Raw genomic sequence first — 19,731 nt, 5'->3', positions numbered from 1 at the left:
AGGCAAAAGCTCAGAGTAAAAACTTTTAAAAATATATCCGAAGCAGAAAGCCTGTGAGGGAGTCAGTTGGACCGTTAGATGATCGAGGGGTTAAAGGGGCACTTAGAGAAGATAAGGCCATCACGGAAAGATTAAATGATTTCTTTGCTTCGGTGTTTACTGAAGAGGATATTGGGGAGGTACCCGTAATGGAGAAGGTTTTCATGGGTAATGATTCAGATGGACTGAATCAAATCACGGTGAACCTAGAAGATGTGGTAGGCCTGATTGACAAACTGAAGAGTAGTAAATCACCTGGACCGGATGGTATACACCCCAGAGTTCTGAAGGAACTAAAAAATGAAATTTCAGACCTATTAGTAAAAATTTGTAACTTATCATTAAAATCATCCATTCTACCTGAAGACTGGAGGATAGCAAATGTAACCCCAATATTTCAAAAGGGCTCCAGGGGCGATCCGGGAAACTACAGACCGGTTAGCCTGACTTCAGTGCCAGGAAAAATAGTGGAAAGTGTTCTAAACATCAAAATCACAGAACATATAGAAAGACGGTTTAATGGAACAAAGTCAGCATGGCTTTACCCAGGGCAAGTCTAGCCTCACAAATCTGCTTCACTTTTTTGAAGGAGTTAATAAACATGTGGATAAAGGTGAACCGGTAGATATAGTATACTTGGATTTTCAGAAGGCGTTTGACAAAGTTCCTCATGAGAGGCTTCTAGGAAAAGTAAAAAGTCATGGGATAGGTGGCGATGTCCTTTCGTGGATTGCAAACTGGCTAAAAGACAGGAAACAGAGAGTAGGATTAAATGGGCAATTTTCTCAGTGGAAGGGAGTGGACAGTGGAGTGCCTCAGGGATCTGTATTGGGACCCTTACTTTTCAATATATTTATAAATGATCTGGAAAGAAATACGACGAGTGAGATAATCAAATTTGCAGATGACACAAAATTGTTCAGAGTAGTTAAATCACAAGCAGATTGTGATAAATTGCAGGAAGACCTTGTGAGACTGGAAAATTGGGCATCCAAATGGCAGATGAAATTTAATGTGGATAAGTGCAAGGTGATGCATATAGGGAAAAATAACCCATGCTATAATTACACAATGTTGGGTTCCAGATTAGGTGCTACAACCCAAGAAAGAGATCTAGGTGTCATAGTGGATAACACATTGAAATCGTCAGTACAAGTGTGCTGCGGCAGTCAAAAAAGCAAACAGAATGTTGGGAATTATTAGAAAAGGAATGGTGAATAAAACGGAAAATGTCATAATGCCTCTGTATCGCTCCATGGTGAGACCGCACCTTGAATACTGTGTACAATTCTGGTTGCCGCATCTCAAAAAAGATATGATTGCGATGGAGAAGGTACAGAGAAGGGCTACCAAAATGATAAGGGGAATGGAACAACTCCCCTATGAGGAAAGACTAAAGAGGTTAGGACTTTTCAGCTTGGAGAAGAGACGACTGAGGGGGGATATGATAGAGGTGTTTAAAATCATGAGAGGTCTAGAACGGGTAGATGTGAATCGGTTATTTACTCTTTCGGATAGTAGAAAGACTAGGGGGCACTCCATGAAGTTAGCATGGGGCACATTTAAAACTAATCGGAGAAAGTTCTTTTTTACTCAACGCACAATTAAACTCTGGAATTTGTTGCCAGAGAATGTGGTTAGTGCAGTTAGTATAGCTGTGTTCAAAAAAGGCTTGGATAAGTTCTTGGAGGAGAAGTCCAATACCTGCTATTAAGTTCACTTAGAGAATAGCCACTGCCATTAGCAATGGTTACATGGAATAGACTTAGTTTTTGGGTACTTGCCAGGTTCTTATGGCCTGGATTGCCACTGTTGGAAACAGGATGCTGGGCTTGATGGACCCTTGGTCTGACCCAGTATGGCATTTTCTTATGTTCTTATTTGATACTGTCCCAAATAAGAGACTCCTAAATAGACTAAGAAGCCTAGGGGGTGGGTCCCAACGTGGTAGCCTGGATTCAAAACTCATAGAGGGGTAGACAACATAAGGTAGTAGTGAATGAAAAGAAAGCTGATTAGTGTAGTTCCTTAGGGATCGGTCCCAGGGCTGTTTCTATTCAATACCTTTGTTGATATTGCAGAAGAATTAGGAGGAAAAGATTGCCTAAGATCTGCAACAGAATAATAAGCATCACTGAGGGAGTAGGCACAATGAGAAATGGCCTATGAAAGCTCCTACAGTAGCCTAATGCTTGACAATTAAGATTGAGTGCAAAAAGGTGCAGAGCCCTGTATTTGGGGGCACAGAAATCCATGGGAGCAGTACACAAATGGGAGTAAGAAACTGAAGTGTAGTTTCACGATTTAGGTTCTATCTTAGGAGTTACCACCCGGGAAAGAGATCTAGGCAACATAGTGGATAATACATTGAAATCCTCAGTCCAGTGTGCTGTGGCAATCAAAAAAGCAAACAGAATGTTAGGAATTATTAGGAAGAGAATGGCAAATAAAACAGAGGATGTCATAATGCCTCTGTATCGCTCAAAGTTGAGACCGCACCTTGAATACTGTGTGCAATTCTGGTAACCGCATCTCAAAAAGGATATAGCTGCACTGGAGAAAGTGCAGAGAAGGGCGACCAAAATGATAAATGGCATGGAACGGCTGCCCTATGAGGAAAGGCTAAAAAAGTTAGGCCTGTTCAGTTTGGAGAAGAGCAACTGAGAGGGGAAATAAGATTAGAAGTCTACAAAATCATGAAAGGACATGAACAAGTTTATGTAAATCGGTTATTTACTCTCTCAGATAAATAGAAGGACCATTGGGTTCTCCATGAAATTAGCAAGTAGCTCATTTAAGACAAATTGAAGAAAATTATTTTTCACTCAGCGCATAGTTAAACTCTGGAATTAATTGCCAAGGGATGTGGTTTCAGCAATTAGTGCTACTAGGTTTAAAAAAGGTTTGGATACGTTTCTAGAGGTTAAATCCATAAACTGCTTTGACGGTAACTAATAAGCAATAGTAGCATGTGATCTATCTAATGTCTGGGTACTTGCCAGGTTCTTGTGACTTGGTTTGGCCACTGTTGGAAACAGAATACTGGGCTGGATGGACCCTTGGTCTGACCCAGTACAGCATTTCTTATGTTCTTATGTTATGTCATGCATAGCTTAAGTCATCACAGGTAAGGGTATATATATAATGAGCATCCTGGTTACCCACGTATATGTGTGCACAGAGTTTCTTCTCTGGCCAAGTTACACTTCCCAGAATGCCTCTTTGCATGCTGCAAATGTCCATGTATATTTTAAGCAGCTAAAAATCCACATAGGCATTCTACCTGTGTAACTCCTGTTTTTACCTATGTAGGCCCTGACAAAGCCTTTGGAAATATATCCTTTATTGAACAAGCAACATCTTCATTGTTTTTGCAGGGATTTTGCCAATTTTTTTCCTTTTCTGCCCAGTCCTTAAATCCTGGCCCATTCACTTTTTTTTTTTTTCCCGTTTACTAGAAGTGAAGGTTAATCATTTTTTTTCTCCTTGCTGCTAGGTAAAGAGGATGCTCAGAAGACGTTTACCCTGAAGGACTATTTAAATGACACTTTAAAAATAAATTCCTATGGTTTACAGTGGATTTCAGGTAACTTTCTTGCTGTAATTTTATCTTATAATCAATGAATATGCGTTAAGAGACAAAAGTACAACTTCCCATTTGTAATGTTTCTATGGGGAAATGCTTAGGGCTGATTTTGTTGGCTGTTGTACTGCAGAAACCTTGAAAATAAACAAAATATGAGAAAGTGATAGGGACCGTCAACATATCTCAGCATTTATCACTGCTAAGGTGAATGCCAATATTTTGGTCTGTTTGAAAATTGTTTCAAAAGTGTGTATAGGATCTCTAGGACCTGAAAATACATAATAACCTTCATGTTAAAAGATCAGAAACAATCTTTTATTTTTTATTTACACGTATGCCCTCCTGCCTTCCCCACCCCCAGGTGGCACAGGGATTATTACTGGCCAAAGGCTGCAGGAAGTCTCTAAGAAGATGTTCCCTCTGTCCTGATAGATTTCTTTTTTTGTTTTACCTGTAGCCCACATGCCTGCAGCCTGAGCAAAAGGGCTGACCCTTGAACTTTAACAACATTTAAACAGATTATTTACTTTTAAGGACATTGGCTGAAAAGATATATTAAAACTTCCTGCCCAGAACTATGGTGGATTGGATTCTCACGGATGTGCCACTGAAATAAGGTAGCGAACCTGCTTGTGACTGCCAGATGCAATACTGAACAAACATTAATTGCTAACCAACTAGACCTATTCATAGTGAAGTTTGCAGAACAAAGTCCTTCACTTGAAAATAAGATCTCATGTTGCTATCCACAAGAAAGCAATGGACACATACAGCTATGACCTTGGGAGGTCATGCAACAAATCAATAAGACTCCCACTCCCTCTCATTTTGCACTAAAGACTTGCTGACTTACTATTTTAAATGATCATTTAACCACAGAACCCAGATTTGCACTATTTTTAACAGCAATTACAAAACCAGTTCTACCATCATAAGGCCTTTTATCTCATGATTTCATATTCATGGGGACCTGATTAGTTATTCCCCTCCCCCAGTCTGTTATCATTACAATCCCTGAGCTTTGCCTGTTGTGTCATGCATTTTTGGGCCACACATGACTGCAGATAGCCTATCCAATGTCCTTTCACAACTCTGAACTCTGGGACTTGCAAGCAGTCGTAAGCTGCCCCACTGAATGTCAGATCAGACAGCAGAACTGCAAATAGGAGTTATATTCTAGAAACACCATATACCTTCAATAAGGACTGCCACAATAGAGATGATTCTTTGTGTATTTATGTATGTTAATCTTTTCTCTGTTAGGTGAACCGCCACTAGCAATGAACAAATATCTGTATCACTAAGATATACCAGTTCATACGTTATCTGTGGGTGCTTTAGTTCCAAGATATCTATCTGTTTATAGATAATTTATGGAACTGTGGCAACCAGCAACATATTTATTTATTTATCATTTATTTTAAAAAAGTATAGAATGCACAATCCACAGTTCTAGGTGGTTCACAAACTAACATCTACATTAGATTAAAAAAATAAAATTAAAAGATATATTTAAGACAGCAATACAATAACCACAAAACTATAGTCAAAGCAAAAATACAACAAAACTATTTAAACCAGCTCAAATTAAATAGATTCTTTAAAATACTAATGAGCAGCCGGTTATTCACCAAGTAAGATACAAAACATCAAGCAATTATAACAAATCATTAAAAGCCTGCTCAAATAAATATGCCTTAATTTTGAAAAAAGGTCAGTATAAAAACAATACTAAAGATCAAAGATAAAATCTGTAAAGTTTTTGTATAGTCTCAAACTGTCTTCTCAATTGCAGATTCCCAGTAGATTCTTTCCTCCATTCTCGAGTTCCTGGGAACCCTTACTTTATCTTAGTTTACCACTGCCTGCTTCCTAAAAGGAGAATTTGGTCTTCACTGTTTGCTCTCTTTTACAGAGACCGAACTAACACATCACAAATCAAGGCCAAGTGTGGTCATGCAGAGTCCAGTGGCAGCTTCCTCGCTCTTTGATCTAATTTAGGTCATAAAATTTTAAGGTTCCCTTGCATCTCCCAAAGTATGAAACCCAGTCTTTGGGATAGGAAGTCTGATAATGCAAATTCTCATGACCTTGTGCATGCTGCTGGAGAGAGTACTGTACCGCAATGCTTGACACATATGAATAGTTTATTTTATTTCCAAGTTTTATAAACCATTCACCCAGTCAGAATGGTGAATAACAATAGCCAAATCACAATGCAAATAGGGCAAGGCATGGTGGTTACAAGCAATTATTTTCTCTAATAATATTTCTGTGCTGTCTTAGGGGGTTATTTTCCAAGCCGCATTATGGGCTTTTCGCATGTGAAAAATGCCTTAACAAATACGAAAAGCACCATAACGCATGATGCGATGCGATGCTAATTTAGAAAAGGGATGGAATTTCTGGCCAAGTGGGCTGGCTTCGCAAATTGCAAAGCCATATCGCACAGTTTAAACGTAGGCAATAACTACACCGTTTTCATTTGCGTTAAGCTGTGCGACATGGCTTTATTGCACTTTGCGATGTTTTCACACATAGAGAATTTAGCTGTGAGAGAGAGAGAGAGAGAATTTAGCTATAAGGCTCTCATAGTAGTTAGGTATTTATTAGAGATGTGTATCGTACTGGCAATCATTTCCGGTTTAGTTTTCGTAGAACCGCGGGAAATTTTGTTTCCCATGGTTCTGACCGTTTTGGTTTTTTTTGGCTGTCCCTAGTATTTATACCTCTATAGGAGGCGCACCTAGTTATTCGAGTGAGGTTTAGGTATTAGTAGGGGTTAGGGGCCACTTTGACATTCAGAGTGAGATGTACAAACAGAACAGTACACTCTCTTGTGAAGATTTGATGTCCTTTGGAATGAGGAAACTCACCCAAAGATGAGAATTGTAAAATGTTCTCTCAACCTTGGGTAACATCAAGCTAGGTTGATGGTAATACCTATGCAAAGTGCTATGAATCCACACTTTGCGATAAATCAGCTATTACCATAAAACATGCCCCTCTTCCTATTGCATGTGATAGTTTGATGGATCCTGGCCTAAGAGAAAAGCCTTAGTAAATCAGGCACTTAATTTGACATAGAAAGAAATTTTAAAAAAGTAATTTGAAATAGATATATAATAGGATGAAATAGATATATAATAGGATGATCCAACAATCAGATCGATACTGTAACGTGCGGTTGAAGATTTCCCGTCTGTAACCCGCTGTGAGCGCACAATTCGGACGCGTAAGGCGATCCTGCGATACAGTCTCCAGTTTCACGCGTCCTTAGCGCTTCTTAAAACAGACGCATAACCCTTTCCGCACCCAGCATGTATATGATATGTAAATGAACGAATTAGCTGTTTAATGAAGGAATTAGCTATTCCCCTCCGATACTGTGACGCGCGCTCAGATTATCTCCTTTGTAACCCGCTATTTTGCCGCGTCCTTAACCTGTTAGTTTACCGCCTACCCTCTACTTGGTGTTAGTGTGGTGTTCGAAAATTAAAACGGGAATAAAGTGTAAAAAATGGGGGTAAAACCAAAGGGAGTAAAGTGTAAAAAACCATGGACGACCTCCATATTAACATTGCAGCGTAAGTTGTTTATATATATGTATAAATACCTGTCACTTTCCTGTCACTTTCGGCGCTCGGCGCTCAAGGCAGTCACATGCCGTGACATCAAGCGTCATGACGTCACGCCTTGAGCGCCGAAATCGCACAGGCGTAAACAGGCATGCATTCATTCACTGCCGGCGGGGGCTGCCAGAGGCCGCTTTCGCCACCGGCTCCCTCTGCCTGGATGAATGCACACCCACCCGCCCGCTCCGGCCGCGGCCTGGATCGAACGCACGCGCGCCCACCCGCCCGCCGGCTCCCGCCGCCGCCGCCTGTATGAACAGGCGCCCACCCGCCCGCCGGCTCCCGCCACCACCTGGATCCAACGCGCGCCCACCCGCCCGCCGGCTCCCACCACCGCCTGGATCCAACTTCGCGCCCACCCGCCTGCCGGCTCCCGCCACCAACTCGATTTCTAAAGAGAGTTTTTGCCTTTGAAAATTGGTGTGATGTTTGTGGGTAAAATGTAGCTTTATGCTTTACATTTCCACACACATTTTGAAAATTGCACATATAAGCAAGAATGTTAAAAGGAAAAAAAAAGTTATCTGTTTGTTTTCTTTTTTATAGAAAATGAATACGTCTATTCAACGAAAGATGGCAGTGTTTTTCGAGTCAATGCTGAATCTAATGAAACAAGAACTATTTTGACAAATACAACTGTAGTATGTTAAATTTCTATACATTACATATATATGTAATAATGTGCGAATGCATGTGTTTGTCTATGTAGAAATGTGTGTGTGTGTGCGCGCATTACATATACTCTAGCATGGAGTGTGTCATATGAATCTAATTTACTTCAGGAAATGAAATAGTTTGAATCTCAACAACAATCCTTAATGGATATTTTGGATATGTAATATGTGGCAATATATTGGAAGCAATATATTGGCAAACGCACACAAACATTCTGTTCACCTATAAATAAGCCAATGCTGTACCATGGTCAGTCAGGCTATGGTGATGACTTTGGAGCAGTTCACACCCAGAGATGTGGCTATTTGCCAACAGGCCATTACAATACAGATGCACTAAAAATGTGCGTCCATTTTGTGCACTTGTGGTTTCAACGTGCCCAGCCACCTCTCCTGGGGGCACGATGCAATATTTAAATGAGGGGCCGAGCTAAAAAATAGGCACTAGGGACAATTGCACGTCCATAATGCCTCCTTGGCAGCGGACACCCAGAAGAGTTGGACGTCAGTAGGTTAGGAAAATGGAGGCTTAATTTTATGAACATCCGTTTTCTTAACTTGTGCACAGCCACAGGTTAGGGAAATGGACGCTCGTAAAATTAAGCTTCCATTTTCCTAACCTGACTGCCAGCACTTTTTAATTTTTTTTGATCTTTTTAATTTTTTTTAACCTATTGCTTTCTCTGACTTAATATTGCCAAGATATTAAATTGGAGGATGTATGGAAAAGCAGTATTTTCTGCTTTTCTGTAGATGTTTTTGGGTCGCTCAGAAATTAACACCTGCTCTGGGCTGGTGTTAATTTCTGAGCTTGTAAATGTGCAGATTGGGTGCACATTTGGGGTTTTTTTTGTATTTGGGGCAAATAGCTAATAGCCTCATCAGCCTGCATTTGCATGTGATGAGAGCTATTAGTTTCGGGGAGGGGGGTGTGGACGAGTGTTTTGGACGCGCTAAACTCCTTGTGGTATAAAGGGGTTGTGAACGCGCGTCCAAAATGCACATCCAACCACATATTAAACAGTGCGCTCAGCTTGGTGCACTGTTTTATATCGGCCTGAAAGCAAAGAGCAGTCTAATATTGACATTTCTCAAGTATCCACTAATATAAAGGAGGTTATTTGGTGCTTTCATTTTTTGAAACACTCAAAGTATGATTTGGAAAGACCTAACAAATATAATCAGAGCACACCAAAGGCAGACCCTGCCTATGTTCTCTAGTATTGGCCTCCAGTCTGCTACAAACCCAGATACTTCCCTTCCCTGAGACTTCTGTCATGAACACAGTCACTCCCGCTTAGAGCAGGAGCTTTCTTTTTGGCCTTATAACTGATTATTTTCTCTTTTCTTTTTGTCCCATGGAAAATAATGGAAGCTAGCTTGTGCTACCTTCTTGCCTTTTACTTTATCTTATTAAATTCCAGTGGCATTGGAAAAAGATATCCATAAGAGCTGGAGCGGGGGGGGGGGGGGGGGTTTGTCACATTTTGAGTCTTTTCTCATTTTTAAAGAGAGAGTACTGTAATCACAGCAGCACATTACAACGCTTGTCTTTTGACAAGGTGCAAAGTTACCTACCTCGCAAGCATCACAGCACACTTACTAACCACATATGCCTCTTCTTTCAGCCTCTCCCCCTCCTTCCCCCCCCCCCAAGCATTCATATGCTCTTACATCTGTACTGCCAGAAAGTAGACTGCACATGTGTATTCACGCTCCAGCACTCGGACCTATCATTCCTGCTCGCACATCAATCTGAGGAGAATTTTCCAAGCCATTGATGTGGATAAATACCAATATAGCCACATAAATTGACTCCCTGAGAACTGCCCTCTCTCTATATTTATTTATTTATTTATTTAATGTCTTTTTTATACCGATAACCGTTCACACATGTGGCTAAAAGCCCCCTCTGGGTCCCACAATGCACATGCTTTTACCTTCATAAAGGGGAGATATTCTCAGGGGCATGTTTGTGTTTTGGGTAGGATTAGAAGATAGCGTATGCTAATTGTATTTTTTAATCTGCATGCATTATTGTTCTTACGAAATGCAAGTGGAAAGTTGATGCAGAGTTCACAGATAAAAAATACTCATGGACTGACCCAAAGTCTAAAAATTGCCCCCAATACCTAACACTCACAGTATATTGATATTATTCAAATTAAATGATATTTATTTTTTCCAACCTAACTCAGGGTGTGTTACGGGCGCGTCCACCACGCCGCTGACGGGCCGAGGGTTGGGAGGCCCTCGGGTACTATTGTAGGTACGAGGAGCACGGCCGCCTCTAGAGCAGGTGGTGTGAGCCCTTGGGCCACGGCGAGACCTAGGGAGGAGCCCCAAGCCACACCGTGGGAGGTGAGCCAGTGCAGGCATGGTGAGCCAGGCAGGTGCTGAAGCAGGGGTTAAGGAGCGGAGTCTGACCCTCAGCCGGACCTGCACGCCCATGGCAACCAGCAACGCAATGTTGGTTGATGAACGGTCCTCCGACTGTTCCAAGCCCTTTCGAACCTGCAGCTGGGTAACGGCAAAGGGCAGCAGGCCGGACAGAGAACGAGGGCAGACAGAGTCCTTAGTACACTGAAGTCATCTTAGACAAGGGCTGGTGAAGAGACATCGGAGACGAGGGCTGGAAGGAAGACATGGGCACTGTCCCTCAGGGCGCCCTACTCAGCCCACCCGCGGGACTGAGTCGCGGACCACCCCGTCCCATACGTGCCCTACACAGCCCAGGAAGGCTGGTTGCAGACTACGCTGAGATCGGGAGAGCACTGGGAAGAAGAAGTGGAGGATTACTGCACTCCAGGCAGTCAAGGCAGGTATGCTGCACTCCTGGCAGCTCAAGGCAGGTTTGCTTCACTCCTGGCAGCTCAAGGCAGGAACATCTGGGACTGGATCAGGAACTGGATCAGGAACAGACATCATGCAACATCAGGAACAGACACCAAGGCAACTTCAGTGACAGGACAGGACAGGACAGGACAGGGAGCCATCAAAGCACGGACGACCACGGAGGACCTGGATCAGCAGACAGGACACAGCAATGTGCAAGGCCAATCCAAAGGCAAGTAGGAAGTGAAGTGAAAGTCCTTTTATACTGCAGGATGCAGGCAACTCCCTGGGAGGAGTTTGCCTGGACCGCCCCTTGCTGGCCCTATAACTGAGGCAGAGTGCCGCGGGTCGGCCCCTAGGGAGAAGGGCGTGGCCGGAACCAGGAAGTCCAAGCGAGCACAAGCAAGCCACAGGCAGGCCCCAAGAACAGCTAGGCCTCCCAGGCCCTGGAGCAAATCCTGGATGGTACACAGGAGAGGCCCTGGCTTCGGAGTGGCCTCCGGAGGAGAAGGTGAGATACCTCCTGTAGCGCAGCAACAGGGAGAATCGTAACATCGTGGTCAAATCTTTTCCTCTCACTGCTCTTCGAAGCAGAACAGCAGCTTATCAAGACAAGGCTGAATTATAGTAAAAAGGACTGATGGTGAGCGTTCCTTATAGGCAACATAGAAAGCAACAAGTTCAAAGCGGGAAGGAAGGCAGCTCATTTAATTACGCCTCCAGCAGGGGGTCATCGGTGGATATCCACAGCAAACTCTGGAAAATGCTCACATGCATCCATCCACTGGTGGCATTCTTGGACTGAAAGACACTGATTTTTTGGAGATGCTGCTGCATGCTCTGGTTAATCAATGGAGAAGAGAAGAAAGTAGGGAGAAACTTGGATACAAAGGGGTAACAGTTACACTAAGAAGCCTAAACAAATACTGGAATGGCAGGATGCACAGAAGAGAGAAAACATAAAATGTATCCAAGAATGACAGTGAGAAGCAACATGACTGATATTGCATGGGGAACGCAGGGGATGCAATTTCTTTTCCATTGCATGTGATCAAAGGCAGCATCCAAAGCACAGGAAGGAAACCATGCCACGTTAGTAAGGATTCAGTATATCCCGCAGCCAGCCATAAAGCATGAGCCATTGCAAGATATCACTCCTTGTTTAGATGTAACAGATCGCGGTTTATACCTCATATGGACTGACTGTTGCCGAATGGGCTCAAAACATCGAAGTGCAAACTTGCAGAAATGAAATCTTTTATTCTTCTTCCAGAGGTTACCTCTTGGATAGTGACACTGCCTTTCTTAGCACAGTGGTGCTCCCTATACATTCAGTGGGCACTTATAAACAGGAAGGAAAAATGCTCCTTGCAACAGCTTAAAACTCCCTTAAATGATGTCATGTGCCACTCTCTAGCCCTGGCCTAAGCTGCAAGCTCTCCAGGCTCCTTATACAATTGTATGCAAAAGTTCAGGCACCCCTGTTCAATTTATATGTTTCAATTAATCTTTCAAAGGTGAATTTTAAAAGAGATGTTCGTACAAAAAGGGCCACATATACGTATATATGGCCCATACGCAAATACCATGTATTTTATAAGGGGTTCACAAGAGTGTCTAAATTTGCATACCTGAGCAACATAGCACATGTAAAACAAGGGACATCCAGGAGCGTTCCTGGGCGGGGCCAACATTTACACATATGCTGGTCAATTTTAAAAGCCTTGCACGCACCAAAACCAGGAGATACACATATGTTTTGGGCCAGTGCACTCCATGCGGATTTTAAAAAGCAGCCAAGTATGAGTGGCAGGGAGTGGGCAGAGTCTGGGTGGGACATGGGTGGTTCGCATCCAAAAGTAAAAATGTGTGCATAAGTACTTATTAGGGATGTGAATCATTTTTATAACGAATAGAAATATTGTACAATATTTCTAAATTCGTTATATATCAGGAAAAAAAAAGAAACGATCACTTCCCCCCTGAATTTTCGTAAAAATCGGTTTTCGGCTTACTAGCAAAAAATCGTTTATTTTTGTTGTTTTTTGTTACTTTTTGCTATGTTTTGTTAGTGTGTGCTGGATAAGTAATGTTTTTTGTTAGGGCGCGCATGTTATAAAATCCGGGGTCTGCGCACGCAAGGGGTGCACACTTGTGCACCTTGCGCGTGCCGAGCCCTAGGGGAGCCCCGATGGCTTTCCCTGTTCCCTTAGGCTGCTCCGAAATCGGAGCAGCCTCAGAGGGAACTTTCCTTCCGTACCCCCCCATCTTCCCCTCCCTTCCCCTACCTAACCCGCCCCCCCCCCCAGCCCTACCTAAAGCCCCTACCCTAGAGGCCCTACAGAGGCCTACAGGGCGCCCCTTTTTTCAAGCCCCGGGACATACGCGCGTCATGGGGCTTGCACACATTGCCGGGCCTATGCAAAATAGGCTTGGCATGCGTAGGGCTTTTAAAATCTGCCCCTAAGTGAGATAGCCGGATAAGACTTCAAATGCTAATTATCTGGCTATCTGACTTAACTCACTAAGTAGAGTTTTTATTTTATTTATCCAGCTAAGTCTTAAACAGTGCTATTTAGCTGGATAAGTAGTGTTTTTTGAGACTTATCTGTCTAAGTGGCGACTTTGCTGGCACTTAGCTGGATAAGTCAAAACTTATCCGGCGATGTTGAAAATTCATGCTACATATTTTTTAGGTACACAAGCACATTGTTGGGTAGATTTACACATTTTACATTGTGCATGTGCACTTGCCTGCATGATACAAATACATGTACATTAGCACACGTGCCCCTATATACTCATATATGACTGTGCTCAGACAGCTCCATGTGGCCCCATATATGTGCATATATGGGCACAAACAGATCTACTATAGTATTTAGCAATGTGAGCATATCTTACCCACATAGATTATAAAATACACATATGTCTAGTCCCCAACGTATGCACCTGTTTCAGTACATGTGAATATCAGTAATGCATTGAAAGTGCTTACATTTTTCTACCTATTTTCTATACATGCATGCAGATATTTTATCCGTGAAAAAAAAATACAACTTGTTCTGTTAAACCTTGATTTGTATGTGAAGGCAGCTATATTTTAAATATGCTCACATAGTTGAAATAGCTTAAATCTTCATCAGTTCACCCAGGCCATCTCCAATTCATTCAGATCCATCCAGTACTTAACGCTGAATTTCCTCCCAGTTCATCCAGACCTCGCATGAACAATAGCAGACAACAGACAAATCTGATATCATTTGCGCTAGATAATTAGCAGGGTATAAAATTGTGTGAATATGTTACCTAATATATTAGCGTAAATCTCTTATAAAATAGCAACTTGCACATGTGCCTCTTGGCCCAGAACTGGAATGCCTGTAGATTGCCCCTTTTTATGCACAGGTAAATATGCCTGTAATTTTGATGTTTCATGTATGCAAGTATAAGCTAGCCACGTGCATATATGTTACTTTTATGCATGCAATGCCTTTGAAAATTAGCTAAAAAAGGCAAATTCATCTAAAAGAAACCCTAATACCATCCCACTTTGTAAACAAGACACAAGAGATGGGATTGATGAATGAAAACAACGTTTCTTAAAGAGAAATGCCACTTTGCACATGTGTCCACAAAGTAATATATCTTTCTGAACTTTTTAATATAAAATTATCATTTATTTGCTGCTTTTAACAAATTGAAGATAGTAAAACAGTGAATATGATATGTTCAAAACTGTGGGCACCCTTCCAGTTGATTCATTATTACTTTTTTTTTTAAGTTGTTTCTAAGGCCCAAAAATATATATTAACTATTTAAGAATTTAATTAGTCAGGAGATTCCGTGGTTGAACAAATATCCTGACCCTTCTAAACTCCCAGATTGAGATTGTTCTGTTCAGGCTCCTCTAAGCAGCTGCCTGAGCATTTGAAAATGATGATAATCCATTCTTGCAAAGCAGGAGAAGGCTGAAAAAAAAAATCTGTTTCAAGTTAGAAATTTGAACTGTCAGAAACATTGTTAAGAAATTAAACTGTTGAGGTCAAGGCAAGACCTGGAAGACCAAGAAAAATCTGATTAGCACTGTGTGCAAAATAGAACCCACAGATCACTGCAAATGACCTGCTGAAAAATTTAACTGATGCTGGAGTATTTGTCCACAGTACAGTGTGGTATATACAACAATGATCTGCATGGGGAAATTGTCAGAAGGAAACAAACCATTTCTATGACCTCATCATTTAAAGTATGCAAAACAAAATCTTGATGAGCATTAAACTTTTTTGAAACAGGGCTTTGAACTGATGAAACAAAAATTGAACTATTTTGCTGCATCCACAGAAGATACTGTAATAATTTCCATTTCTTAACAATGTTTCTGACAGTTCACGTTTCTAGCTTGAAACATTTAGAGAATTTTTTATAGCCTAGGTGGAAAAGTTTAGAGAACTATTTTTAATCTTTCCCTGCACTGTAAAAGTAAATCATCATCGTGTGTGTGTGTGTGCGCATTGTGGAGTTGATGAGAGTGAAGTGGTTCGTTACGTTGAGTGTGTATGAGTGAGATGGAGCTGTGCATGTCAGGGGCACAGGGTTGTGGGAAGGGGCACTCATCATCCTGTCCACTCTCCAATTTGTTCCCCTCTCCTCCCCCTGTGTTTGTGTGGGGGAGTCATAGATGAGTAATGGAAGGGGTATATGAGTGCTCGCTCCAGTTAGTCCCACTTCTCCCCTCACACTTTCCATTTTCTCCCACTCTCTCTCCCCCTCTTCTCCATCCTATGTTTATAGATGGGAGATTAGTGATATTTGTGGAGTGTGTGTGGGGGAGGGTGTAAGTGATGTGGAGTGTGAGTGTGTGTGTATATGTGTGCGAGTACTCTCTCTTTCTAACACTATCCACTGTCTCTTCCTACTCCTCAATCCTGTATGTGTATGTATGGAGTTTAATTTAGTTTAATAGAATTTGATATACCACTTTTCTATACAAAAAACAGAGCGGTTGACAATAGAAACAAATATAATACATACAATCCATAATAAATATACAGGGTGGCCCATGGAAAAGTAGCCTGCCTCCAATACCAGTGCATTGGAGGCAGGCTACTTTTCCATGGGCCACCCTGTATAATATAAATAATACAACACAATAGAAAATACAAACATAAAATCTATGTCTAAAAGATAAAAGCAACAACAGAAGACAGTAACTATAGAAAATCATTAATGCTCTTGCAAAACTTACCATAACTATTTTCTGTGTGGATGTCTATTGGTAAAGAAGAATTCCATAACATTAGTGCTTCATAAAATAAAAATTGATCACCTAGTTGAATCCTGTATGATTTTAGCCCCCATATAGCAGACACGAGCTCAGAGATATTTTAGAAATTTAGTAAAATGTTTATTATGGTAAATAAATGATAGCCAGTTACACTAGAAGTGTCTGGGAAGGTTAAGCGCAGACTCTGCAAATTATCAGAAGCCCTTAAGCTCATCCTTGCCTATGTTCAATCTTACAAAGCTTATATACATTTTTTCCTGGTTTCCTTTGCCAAGTATTGATCATTTCTAAATACGTCATTCTGGCCTGGCTTCCTTTCTCTAGACCACCTACACCCAAACATTCAGTCTCTTTCTTTCATAACCAAATGTTTGTTCTCCTTTTCTACTATCTTCCCACGGCTTGCAGGAAGACATCGATCATCTCTTATCAATGTCTGCACTTTCCTTTGTAGTTGGTTTCCAAACAGACCACACAGCTATGGTATGTGAGCCATCCCCATGTCCTTCACTTCTCATTGACTTAGGCCCATATCCTGTAGCTGCTTATTTCCTTACAGCATGTATTTGACATTTGCTGGCACTTTCTTACAGGCCGATTCAGTAAAAATGTGGGAGAACGGGAGAACGCCCGATCTCCCGGCGCGCGCACCGGCCACTCGCCGGTGCGTGCGATACAGTATTCAAATGAGGTGGTGCGATAGAATCGGACAAAAGGAGGCGCTAGGGACAATAGCGCGTCCCTAGCGCCTCCTTTTAGCCCGGAGCGGCAGCTGTCAGTGGATTTGACAGCCGATGCTCAATTTTGCTGGCGTCGGTTCTCGAGCCCGCTGACAGCCATGGGCTCGGAAATTGGACGCCAGCAAAATTGAGCATCCGGTTTTCGGCCCGACAGCCGTGGGCCGAATTCGAATTTTTTTTTTTTTTTAACTTTTTTTACTCTTCGGGACCTCCGACTTAATATTGCCATGAAATTAAGTCGGAGGATGAACAGAATAGCAGTTTTTACTGCTTTTCTGTGCACTTTCCCGGTGCCGGAAGAAATTAGCGCCTACCTTTGGGTTGGCGCTAATTTCTGAAAGTAAAATGTGCGGCTTGGCTGCACATTTTACTTTCTGTATCCCACGCGCATACCTAATAGGGTCATCAACATGCATTTGCTCCATTGGAGCGCACTGTACTGTATCGGCCTGTTAGTAGGGCCTAGCTCAGCAGTCCGAATTATACAATCCAGTGTAATTATATGAAAATATATAATCAAAAGGTCTTTTTGAAAAGATCACAAGGACCTAACAGGTTGATAGTGAACAAGAAGATTTGAAAGGTACTGTGGTTGATCTCTCTGAATCAGTTAAAAAACCATGCACAGCACCTTGAACTTGCTATATGATTGGAAGCCAATGAAGTTCTTCTAAAACAAATGAGACGTGATCATAATTTTCTCAATTAAAAATTACCCAAGCTGCAGCATTCTGTAGCAATTGAAATCACTAGTGGAAGTAATTGGTAAACCAGGATATAAAATGTTACAATAATTTAAATGAGAATATATAAAGCTTGAACTAAAGTATGGATCATTCTCCTCAAGAAATGACCTTAACTGATGAATAAAGCAAAGAAAGAAAAATGACAAATGAACAACAGATGGGGGAGTTGGCAGTGTTGTGAGGGATATGTCTGGTGGGGGAGTTAGTGCTATTGATGAGGTATGTGTATTGGTGTTGTGGGGGGTGAAATGATGTGTGTGTGTGTGTTTTAGGAGGGATGTGTGTGCAGGAGTATTTTGGATAGGAAAGGAAGGGTGTGGGGGAGGGGTGTAGTTGGCAATAGGGAAGGAGAGGGAAGAGATGTGGTTTGGTGAGTTAGGGGGTGGGGTGATGTAGGAGTGTGTGAGGGGGGTGGTGTATATACTCTCCACTCTCAAATACTCTGTCCACTTCATACCCCCACTTACACTCACCCCTCTGCCTCACTCACCCTCCCTGCCATTCACCATTTCCCTTCCTATCTCTCTCCCCTCGCTTCTCCGTACTGTGAGGCCCCCATGCTCTGCTTCCACTCATCTTCCAACTCTGGAACTTTTCTTACTTACTCCTCTCCTCTCAATGTTTCCCACTCGCCCAACCTCTCTCTTCCCTTCCGTCTCATCCTTCTACATTCCCTCTCCCCTCCCACCCCACCTCAGACTGTCTTCCTACCACTTGTTGGGTTAGGATGTACAGCACACCACCATCGCTGCGGGGCCTCTTTTGTATTATGCTTGCAGGGACTGGGAAAGCCCAGCCTTTCCGTGGTCATGTCTCAAATGTTTTGCTGCTAGCACTGCCAGCAGAGTGCCCACTGTGCTCATCCTGCCGCTCTTCACTCCACTGCCTGAGGCTCACCGTGGCAGCCCCACTTCATTATGCATGCACAGAGGTGCTTTGATGCTCACCTGAAGCATCTAATATTGCAATAATATAGACAGGTGTATGTGTGTGTGTGTGTGGGGGGGGGGGGGTAGAGAAGTAAACTCAGAAATTGAAGTACTATATTCTATTCTATTTTAATGTGCATAATCTTTCTATTTTATTTATTGATAGGGTACATCTAATGCATCATTTTATTCATTATCAGCAGACCAACAATTTATTCTTCTGCAGTACAATTATGAAAAGGTAATTACATATTATTTTAAAAACATATGTAAATTCTAACCAATATTACTAATACTTACAGTGACTACTGCACAGGGCACCAGAAATTCATATTTCTTCATTCAAGATGGCAGATAGTGGAGGAAGGATGGAAGCTGAATAAATGTTCTTGTAGATTTAGGAAACACAATGGACAATCATGAGAGTTTAAAGATCCTTCAGAGCAATTTTAGAAATTACACAGAATGGGTCTGACAGATCAAAATCATAGTTTGCAGGTTAGGGTTTTTTTTATTTTAAGTTTATTTGTGATTGATTTTTGATCTGTGTTTTGGATATTTATTTGTTTTGTATTGATGAATTTTGCTGTTTATATTGTTTAATTGTTGTGATCTGCTTTGGGCAGTCTATTTTGGCCTGAAAAGCAGTATAAGAAAAAGCTAGTAAATAAAAAAAATCTTAAAACGGTGAAGAAAACTTAAAATAGAACTGTAATAGAAATATTGATATGATCATTTGGTTCCTCTAGAAATCTAGGTCATAAGTTATTTTCTAGTATATGCTAATCCAAACATAGGGTGCTATTTTCTAAACGTTTATCGCATGTGTTAGGGCCTTATCACATGTGATAAGGCCCTAACGCAGATGATAAACCCCTATCACATGCGAAAAGGACCTTTTCGCATGTGATAGGATGCAAATAAGCTGGAGGGGAGGAGTTGGGGCGGGGGGGAGGAGTCTGCCACGGCACCACTGCCAATGATAATGTGAAGAACATTATTGCCGGCAGTGCTATTCATGCGAAAGGCTGCAGCCGGCCGCACTGCGGTGCAAACGGCTGCACCCTTTCGCAGGCAAGCCCCCCTTCGCCCCCTGCCCCATTTTTCACGGGATTCATCATTCTGCGAAGAATGATGAATCCAGCCCATAGTTTGAATATACTGTAACTACTGTAAAATAAAATTGAATTTATTTTTTACAGCTCTGGAGACATTCCTACACAGCTTCATACTATATTTATAATATCAATACAAGGTAAG

At 41.8% G+C, this 19,731-nt stretch overlaps 1 protein-coding gene across 4 annotated transcripts in view; it reads left to right on the top strand.

Annotated features, from left to right (window-relative positions):
• Positions 1-19,731, top strand: part of DPP4 (dipeptidyl peptidase 4) — a 275,080-nt gene that overhangs the window by 150,925 nt on the left and 104,424 nt on the right. For all 4 annotated transcript variants that reach the window (XM_029605604.1, XM_029605606.1, XM_029605607.1 and 1 more), the window contains 4 exons: positions 3,536-3,625; positions 7,807-7,901; positions 18,638-18,712; positions 19,674-19,726. In XM_029605604.1, the coding sequence (XP_029461464.1) occupies positions 3,536-3,625; positions 7,807-7,901; positions 18,638-18,712; positions 19,674-19,726 (313 nt within the window). The remainder of the gene's footprint in view (positions 1-3,535; positions 3,626-7,806; positions 7,902-18,637; positions 18,713-19,673; positions 19,727-19,731) is intronic.

Source organism: Rhinatrema bivittatum, chromosome 6, assembly GCF_901001135.1.
Source record: "Rhinatrema bivittatum chromosome 6, aRhiBiv1.1, whole genome shotgun sequence".
Taxonomy (NCBI): domain Eukaryota; kingdom Metazoa; phylum Chordata; class Amphibia; order Gymnophiona; family Rhinatrematidae; genus Rhinatrema; species Rhinatrema bivittatum.
The sequence above is the reverse complement of the archived record's forward strand: the minus strand, read 5'-3'. Positions and strand labels throughout refer to the sequence as shown.